General features: G+C 32.1%; 1 protein-coding gene across 1 annotated transcript; it reads left to right on the forward strand.

Moving 5' to 3' along the window:
• The first annotated feature begins 9,250 nt into the window (after positions 1-9,250).
• Positions 9,251-9,911, forward strand: LOC120293809. The gene is made up of 2 exons (XM_039313564.1): positions 9,251-9,379; positions 9,888-9,911. The coding sequence occupies exons 1-2, from the start codon at positions 9,251-9,253 to the stop codon at positions 9,909-9,911; spliced, it is 153 nt and encodes a 50-aa protein (XP_039169498.1).
• Positions 9,912-10,282: the final 371 nt, after the last annotated feature.

The following is a 10,282-nucleotide window of genomic DNA, read 5'->3' on the forward strand; positions in this document are numbered from 1 at the left end:
ACCGGAAAATCAAAATCATTTGATTAGATGTGGAAGGATGATATCCGATACTTGTAAATGTATTTTAGGTGACATAATTAAAGTAGACATTGGTGGAATTACGGCATATAAGTTCTTAACAAATAAAGCAGGTGGATTTTACCAAAAATAAAAAATAAATAAAGCAGGTGGAAGTAAAAACTTGGGTTTTATTTTATATGATTGTCAAAACTTTTTACAAGCATAAAATAATAAGAGTATAAATAGAGGAGATTTTCAAAATCTTTTGAATTATTTCTATTGCATGTAAATGCAAAACCCAATATTTTTCTATGTTATACAAGTAGATCAAGATGGTAGATTAAAAAATTTATTTTTCAGAGATAGTTTGTCCAAATTCTATTACAATTATTTTGGTGATGTGTTGGTGTTTGATTCCATGTATCGAACTAGTAGATATAATTTGATTTGTGCGCCTTTTGTTGGGGTTAATCACAATTGAAAAATACTATATTTGGTTGTACATTTTTATTGGACGTGACGACGGAATCATTCATATGGCTATTTAATGTGTTTTTGGAGTCCATGGAAAATAAAGCTCCTAAAATCATATTCATTAATCAAGATCAAGTCATGGCAAAAGCAATTAGAATGGTGTTTCTGAATATATAGCATCGTTTATACACTTAGGCACATAATAAAAAATGCCAATAAAAAGCATTCCACAGCTTTACCATAAGTCGAATTTTAAAGAAAAGTATTTTTTTAAGACTTATGTATAAATGCAAATCAGATTGAATCTATTTGGATGGAAATAGAAGATGAATGAGGTACTCAGAATAACAATTGGTTTAAGAGATTATACGGCCATAAACATAAATGTAGTTCAGTTTTTTGTTGTGATATTTTTCATGTGATATAATGTCAAGTCAAAGAGTGATAGCACTAATAATGTATTACAGTATATTTTGAAGAGGATATCATTTAATATACGATTTATCCACTATTATGAAGAATAATTGAAGTACATGAGATAAACTAAAATTCAATATAATTACAGTTCTCATGGAAAGCTTAAATTGCAGGTTTCATATAATGAGATTTCGATACATGTTAATTCAGTATATTTCAATACTATTTTTCATAAGTTTAATGAAGAATTTTTGAAATATCTCTCCGAACATATTTCAGGTGCTATATTTGATGGATCGGTTTATTTATATACCACAAGGTGTGTGGGAAATTGACGTGAACACCTTACCAAATTTAACCCTCTAGAGTTATCAATTTCTTGTGAAAGCAAATTATTTGAATTAAAAAGGACGGTTGTGTTGCAATGCATTGCACGTGTTGATAATAATGTCTATATGGTTATAGAGTATATTTGTGAGTATTATCATGCATTTGTATCAGAAGATCAAAAGCATTTGATTAGATGTGGAAGGATGATATCCGATATTTGCAAATGTGTTTTAGGTGATATAATTAAAGCAGACATTTGTCGGACTACGGCATATAAGTTCTTAGCAAATGAAGTAGGTGGAAGTAAAAACTTGGGTTTCATTCTACGTGATTGTCAAAAATTTTTTACAGACATTAAGCAATAAGAGTATAGATTGAGGAGATTGTCAAAATCTTTTAAATTATTTCCATTGTATGCAAATGTAAAACATAATGTTTTTTTTATGCTGTATAAGTAGATCAAGATGGTAGATTAACAAATTTATTTTGGAGAGATAGTTTGTCCAAATTCTGTTACAATTATTTTTGTGATATGTTGGTATTTGATTTCACGTATCGAACTAATATATATAATTTGATTTGTGCACCTTTTGTTGGGGTTAATCACTATTGGAAAAATACTATGTTTGGTTGTGCATTTTTGTTGAATGAGAGGGCGGAATAATTCAGTTGGATATATTTAATCTGTTTTTAGTCTTTTTGGAGTCTTTGAGTAAAGCTCCTAAAATTTTATTTATTAATTAAGATCAAGTCATTGCAAAAGTCATTAGAATGGTGTTTTCGAATACATAGCATCATTTATGCACTTAGCATATCATAAAAAATGCCAATAAAAATATTCACAACTTTACCATAAGCCAAATTTTAAAGAGAAGTATTTTTTAAGATTTATGTATAAATGCAAATTGAAGGACGAATTTGAATTTACTTAGATGGAAATGGAAGAGAAGTGGGGTACTCAAAACAATAACTGGTTTCATAGATTATACGGCCTTAGACATAAATGGAGTTCAGTATTTGGTCGTGATATTTTTCATGTGATATAAGGTCAAGTCAAAAGAGTGAGAGCACTAATAATGTCTTCCAGCATATTTCGAAGAAATCCTCCATTGTACGATTTGTCAACTATTATGAAAAGCAATTGAAGCACATGTAAGAAACTGAAATTCAAATGATTACAGTGCTCGTGGGAAGCTTAAATTGCAGGTTTCATATAATCGTATTTCAACACATGTTGCTTCAGTCTATTCCCATACTATTTTTCAGAAGTTTAATGAAGAATTTTTGGAATGTCTCTCCGAACATATTTTAGATACTATATTTGATGGATTGGTTTATTTATATACCATAAGGTGTATGGGAAATCGACGTGAACACTTTCTCAGATTTAACCATGTAGAGTTATCAATTTATTATAAATGTAAATTATATAAATCAAAAGAGTGGTTGTGTCACCATGTATTACATGTGTTGATAATAATGTCTATAAGGTTATAGAGTATGTTTGTGAGCATTATCATGCATTTGTACCGGAAGATCAAAAGCATTTGATTATATATGGAATGATGATATCCGATACTTGCAAATGTGTTTTAGGTGACATAATTAAAACAGACATTAGTGAGATTACGAAATAGCAAATGAAGCAGGTGAAGTAAAAACTTGGGTTTTATTTTACGTGATTGTCAAAAAAATTTATAAAAATAAGGTAATATGAGTATAGATGTGGGAGATTGTCAAAATCTTTTGAATTATTTCCATTGCATGCAAATACAAAACCCAAAGTTTTTCTATGCTATACAAATAGATTAAGATGGTAAATTAAAAAGTTTATTTTAGAGAAATAGTTTGTTTAAATTCTATTACAATTATTTTGGTGATGTGTTGGTTAATACTCTAAAAAAACTCCAAGCTGTTTGATTTACCCAAAACTATTTTTTTGACCACAAAAAACCCCAAACTAGTATACCTTTGACAAATTTACTCCAAATTGGTATACTGATAGATATATCAAATTATTTGATTTGTTTAGGGTTTTTATAGTCGGTCGGGGTAAATTTGTCACAAGCACTTTTGTTAATAAATATAATTTGTTTGTTAATCACAATTGGAAAAATACTCTATTTGGTTGTGTATTTTTGTTGGACGAGACGAGTTGTTCATTTGGTTATTTAATTTGTTTTTTGAGTCTATGGGAAATAAAACTCTTAAAATCATATTCATTAATCAAGATCGAGTCATGGCAAAAGCTATTAAAATGATATTTCCAAATACATAGCATCATTTATACATTTTGCACATAATAAAAAATGCCAATAAAAACATTCAATAGTTTTACCATAAGCCGAATTTTAGAGAGAAGTATTTTTAAAACTTATGTATAGATGTAAATTAGATGATAAATTTGAATATACTTGGATGGAAATGGAAGAGGAGTGGGGTACTAAGAACAATAATTGGTTTAAGAGATTATATGGCCTTAAACATAAATGGAGTTCAACTTTTGATCGTGATATTTATCATGTGATATAAGGTCAAGTCAAAGGAGTAAGAGCACTAATAATGTTTTACAGCATATTTCGAAGAAGACATAATTCCTTATACGATTTGTCCACTATTAGGAATAGCAATTGAAGCACATGAGAAAAACTGAAATTCAAGATGATTATAGTTCTCGTGGGAAGCCCAAATTGTAGGTTTCATATAATGGGATTTCGACACATGTTGCTTCAATCTATTCGCATACTATTTTTCATAAGTTTAATGAAGAATTTTTGGAATGTCTCTCCGAACATATTTTAGGTACTACATTTGATGGATTAGTTTATTTAAATACCATAAGATGTATGTGAAATCAACGTGAATACATTGTCAGATTTAACCCTATAGAGTTATCAATTTCTTATGAATGTAAATTATTTGAATCAAAATGGTAGTTGTGTTGTAATGGATTGCACGTGTTGATAATAGTGTTTATAAGGTTATAAAGTATGTTTGTGAGCATTATCATGCATTTGTATCGGAAGATCAAAAGTATTTGATTAGATGTGGAAGGATGATATCAATACTTGCAATTGTGCTTTAGGTGACATAATTAAAGCAGGCATTGATAAGACTACGGCATATAAGTTCTAAGCAAATAAAGCATGTGAAGTTAAAACTTGGGTTTCATTTTACGTGATTGTCAAAATTTTTTATAAATATAAAATAATAAGAGGATGATTTTCAAAATCTTTTGAATTATTTCTATTACATGCAAATGCAAAACACAATGTTTTTTTACGTTGTACAAGTAGATCAAGATGGTAGATTAACAAATTTATTTTAGAAAAATAGTTTATCCAAATTCTATTACAATTATTTTGGTGATGTGTTGATATTTGATTCCACGTATCGAATTAAAAGATATAATTTTTTTTGTGCACCTTTTGTTGGGGTTAATCACCATTGGAAAAATGCTATATTTGGTTGTGCATTTTTGTTGGATAAGACGGTAGAATGATACATTTAGTTATTTAATGTGTTTTTGAGTTTATGGGAAATAATGCTTCTAAAACTATATTCACTAATTAAGATTAAGTCATGGCAAAAGTCATTAGAATGGTGTTTCCGAATACATAACATCGTTTATATACTAGGCACATCATAAAAAATACTAATAAAAACATTCTACGGCTTTACCATATGCCGAATTTTAGAGAGAAGTATTTTTTAAGACTTATATATAGATGCAAATCGGATAACGAATTTGAATCTACTTGGATGGAAATGGAAGAGAAGTGGGGCACTCATGATAACAATTGGTTTAAGAGATTATATGGCCTTAGACATAAATGAATTTCTCTCATGTAGTATAAGGTCAAATCAAAAAAATGAGAGCACTAATAATGTTTTCCAGTATATTTCAAAAAAGACATCATCCCTTATACGATTTGTCCACTATTATGAAGATCAATTGAAACACATGAGAGAAATTGAAATTCAAAATGATTACAGTTCTCGTGGAAAGCTCAAATTGCAGGTTTCGTATAATGGGATTTCGATATATGTTGCTTCAGTCTATTCACATATTATTTTTCATAAGTTTAATGAAGAATTTTTGGAATGTCTACCACCGCCCGCGGTGGCTGCGCTGGTTCGGGCTTAGTACGCATTGTGAGGGCGGAGGAGTTCGAAACTTCGTGGTCACGCTAATGCGCGATTTAACTATGGTTTTGGGTCAGCGGTGGGGGCCCATCAAGTTTTTAATAAAGGAATTTTTGGAATGTCTCTCCGAACATATTTCAGGTACTACATTTGATGGATCGGTTTATTTATATACCATAAGGTATATGGAAAATCGACGTGAACACCTTGTTAGATTTAACCCTGTAGAGTTATCAATTTCTTGTGAATGCAAATTATTTGAATCAAAAGGGCGGTTGTGTTGCCATGCATTACACATGTTGATAATAGTGTCTATAAGGTTATAGAGTATGTTTGTGAGTATTATCATGCATTTGTATCGGAAGATCAAAAGCATTTGATTAGATGTGGAAGGATGATATCCGATACTTGCAAAGGTATTTTAGGTGACATAATTAAAGTAGGTATTGGTGGGACTATGGCGTATAAGTTCTTAGCAAATGAAGTAGGTGGAAGTAAAAACTTGGGTTTCATTCTACGTGATTGTCAATTTTTTTTACAAATATTAAGCAATAAGAGTATAGATGGGGGAGATTGTCAAAATCTTTTAAATTATTTCTATTGTATGCAAATGCAAAACCCAATGTTTTTTTACGCTGTATAAGTAGATCAAAATGGTAGATTAACAAATTTATTTTGGAGAGATAGTTTGTCCAAATTCTATTACAATTATTTTGGTGATGTGTTGGTATTTGATTCCACATATCGAACTAATAGATATAATTTGATTTGTGCACCTTTTGTTGGAGTTAATCACCATTGGAAAAATACTCTATTTGGTTGTGCACTTTTGTTGGATGAGAGGATAGAATCATTCAGTTGGATATTTAATGTGTTTTTGGAGTCTATGAGAAATAAGGCTCCTAAAACCATATTCATTGATCAAGATTAAGTCATGGCAAAAGCCATTAAAATTGTGTTTCCGAATACATAGTATCGTTTATGCACAACATCATAAAAAATGCCAATAAAAACATTCCACAACTTTATCATAAGACAGATTTTAGAGAGAAGTATTTTTTAAGGCTTATGTATAAATGCAAATTGGAGAACGAATTTGAATCTACTTGGATGGAAATGGAAGAGAAGTGGGGTACTTAGAACAACAATTGATTTCAGAGATTATACGACCTTAGACATAAACGAAATTTAGCTTTTGGTCGTGATATTTTTCATGTGATATAAGGTCAAGTCAAATGAATGAGAGCACTAATAATGTCTTCTAGCATATTTCGAAGAAGACATCATCTCTTGTACGATTTATCCACTATTATGAAGAGCAATTGAAGCAGATGAGAGAAACTGAAATTCAAGATGATTACAGTTCTTGTGAGAAGCCCAAATTGCAGGTTTCGTATAATGGGATTTCGACACATGTTGCTTCAGTCTATTCCCATACTATTTTCCAAAAGTTTAATGAAGAATTTTTGGAATGTCTCTCCGAACATAATTCAGGTACTACATTTGATGGATCGGTTTATTTATAATTCAGGTATCACCATTATCACTAGCATCATAAGGTGTATGAGAAATCGACGTGAACACTTTATCAGATTTAACCTTGTAGAGTTATCAATTTCTTGTGAATATAAATTAATTGGATCAAAAGGATGGTTGTGTCGCCATGCATTACATGTATTGAATGTGACTAAATCAGTGGTTAAGAGCATTTCATCTTCCTATATTTTGAAAAGATTGACTAAGGATGCCAAAGAAATGATTGTGAATGATGAATCTTTGCCACCTGATCCATCTAAATTTAATTGATTTTCCATGTTAATGGAAATTCTTTTTAAGCTGATGAGTTTGGGAGCCGAAGTTGTAAACACTATGTAGATAGTGAGGGAGAATATGAAAATAGCGAATGGTCAAATTTCATCATACAAATCAAGTATGGTTATGATTGATGATGCTAGTGATAATGGTGATAATGAGGCTTCTTTGTGTGATATCTCGGTATTAGACCCCCTTCGAAGGAAAGGAAAGGGAATAAGTTATGGAAGACCAAAAAGTTCAAGTGAGAAAAAGAAGAAAAATCTATCAAAGGAACACCCCAAATGCAAATAGACAATCGAGATAACATATTATTTTTGGTGAATATGATCAGTTAAATTTTCTGTTTATGTTTCATGATGCTAATTAACATATTTGTTGCTTTCTAATGTAGAGTTGGTTGTTCAAGCAACACATAGTGAAACTCATTTCCCAAATTATTTGAGTAATTTGAATCAGTTTCAAAGTATCATTTATCCCGGCAACATTGGTGGTCCTACCGTAAATTTTCATAATTAGGTATGTTGCTCTTAGCTTTCCATTTTTATTTACATTTTATTAATTTGGTAAAAAAATTTGTATAGATGCAATAACCACCACACATCATGCCATCGGGGATTATGAATGGATTTTGCCAATTTCCTAATCAAGTACTAAATAGCTGTATATTAAGAGTTTGATTGGTGATCAATCATTTTGTATATTTTTCAAGTTACTATGCGTCTTTATAATGGTAAAAAACACTTCCTCAAAAGTTAAAATCATTATGATAATTTAATTGCATTATGGTAATGGGGTCATTTTTTTTAATGTAGATGCAATCATCATATATCACGCTGCCAAGCAATTTGAATACATTTTCTCCATTCACTAGTCAGGTATTTATTACGAATCATTTTATTTGTCAGTATTATTTCAACTTTTTGTTACAATATTTACTATTAGTAGTTTATTTTGGATAGATGTTGGAGCACTGTAATAGATCTCATGGAACCATTTTGAGTCAAGTACAATTTATTTTTTTATTGATGTGGATTTGAGACATATTATTTGAGACATTTATCTCATGGAACCATTTAGTTAAATATTAATATATTTGTCATTTTCTTGTATAGAGGTCATCAAACTCTTTTCAACATCTTAGAATGAATGAATTTGGAGGCCCCTCTGAAAGCACATATAATGCACATTCGCAACATAAATAGCCTAGAGGAACCCTCATATAGTATGTGCTTTTTTGGCAGCTTATCTGTTAAGCCACTAAACTTTTCTCCCATGATAGTCATCTATTAGAGAGATCAACATTAGACTGCATGAACTTTTAACTTCATTCAGCTGACGGAGAGCCACAAATGGGCGAGCTTTTCACTGCAGGGAATCATAAGTGAAGAGCAAGTGGATTGCTTCAACATACCACTGTATCCTACGTCTCCGGCGAAGATTGCACGGCTAGTCAAAATGGAGGATAGTTTTCACATAGAGAAGATGGAGCTGCTCAACATCCAAATGAGGTATGACGGTGGAGTCCATGCACAGGATATTGTGATACACCTAAGAGCGGGCTTGGAGGGGATCATTAGTAAACACTTCGGAAGCAAATCATCAATGAACTCTTTCGATGTCTTGTGGTAAAGACTTAGGATTTCAGCCACCTACTGGAATCGAGCTACAAGGAAAGGACTCTAATGTTCATTGTTGTCAAATGCCATTGATGCATCTTTTGAAAATGACTCTACTGCCCTAAAATTCGATTAACTAGAATAAAATTGCCAGTACCTAAATTACTCAGTTATATCTAAATTAAGTGTCCTTTCGTGGTGATTTCAGTGTCAGCATTTCCATTTCAATATCAATCGTTTGTTGAGTCGATGAGTGCCTTAGGGAATGCTTCACTAGAGATTCAAACCCCATTCTACAGTTTTAGAGAGAAACTAAAGAAATGAACAATGAACGTCTCAAGAATTCTAGTGAACAAATCCAAAATGGGGACAAAGAACGTTCACTTGAAAAAATATCGCGACATGCATGCTGTTTTCATTGAATAGACTAGCAAAAACATCACGGTGAGAAAATGTCGTCCATCGGAACGTCGAAGGGTATCTTGGAGATCGCCAAGTTCGGCGTCTACGTGACGGTCCCCATCGTTCTCATGTACGTCTTCGCCAACAATTCCAAGAATCTCCAGAAATTCAGGGGCAATGTGAGTTCCTCTCCCTCTCCCTGTCGCGATTCATATTGGCGTCCTATCAAGTTAATGCCCCTGTTAATGCGAGCGAATGTCAAGTTTTCGAATGATGGGTGTGGCGTTTTTTGGGAGTTGGCTAGATTCGCTAGTCTCGCTTAAGGTTTTAGGCTGCAGGAATTGTCGGCGTGCCGTGAGCTGTTTGTGATGGGGATTATTGGAGTTTGAGCTCGTCTGGATTGGAAATAGTAAGCACCCGAGTGTTTTTTCGTGTCAGACATGGTTCAGTTGCGTCATGAAAGTAATACAACAGTACCAAACTTATTACACACATAAAAGTAAAACACAACGATACCAAACTTAGTACAAATTGACATATATCACAGACAGTACTGTTAGGACTGTCAAAATCATCAGGACAATCAGGACTAGAATCCATTTCTGCTGCTTCGTTTTTAACAGGGAGTCCACCCCTTGAGAAGACTTTCGCAGACTGCAAGTTCCTTCTAACATTCTCCTTGAATAGGGGATCCACTTCCAGCAGGATTAGACACAAATGGGATTCCCTTATCCCACCTGTTTCTAAGGACATCAAAAGAGCATCAAAAGCCTGCCAAAAAAAAAGAAGATAGAACAATGATATTAAATACATAACCTGAAAAACCTAACAATATTCAGAGAATAAGGTAACGATAATGTTAACCAAAAGTCAGATATGACGGACAAAATGTTCCTTAATCACTACTTTTAAAATCATATGGCCGCATTTCTGAAAAAGTGAAGGTGACATGATTACCCTCAGTAGCATGACCTTTAGCTACATTACTGCAGTTTTCTTTATTTGGAAAAAAGGACACTCGCATACATACTAAAATGATCTTGTTTTTATGGTACACTCCTAACATGGCTTTCGAAGCTTTT

Source organism: Eucalyptus grandis, chromosome 5 (genome assembly GCF_016545825.1).
Source record: "Eucalyptus grandis isolate ANBG69807.140 chromosome 5, ASM1654582v1, whole genome shotgun sequence".
Taxonomy (NCBI): Eukaryota; Viridiplantae; Streptophyta; class Magnoliopsida; order Myrtales; family Myrtaceae; genus Eucalyptus; species Eucalyptus grandis.

Excerpts from the sequence above, each read along its gene's own strand:
- LOC120293809 (XM_039313564.1), top strand. The coding sequence starts at position 9,251 with ATGTCGTCCATCGGAACGTCGAAGGGTATCTTGGAGATCGCCAAGTTC. Across the intron at positions 9,380-9,887 it reads TCCAGAAATTCAGGGGCAAT|GGGATCCACTTCCAGCAGGA; the intron begins GTGAGTTCCTCT and ends CTCCTTGAATAG.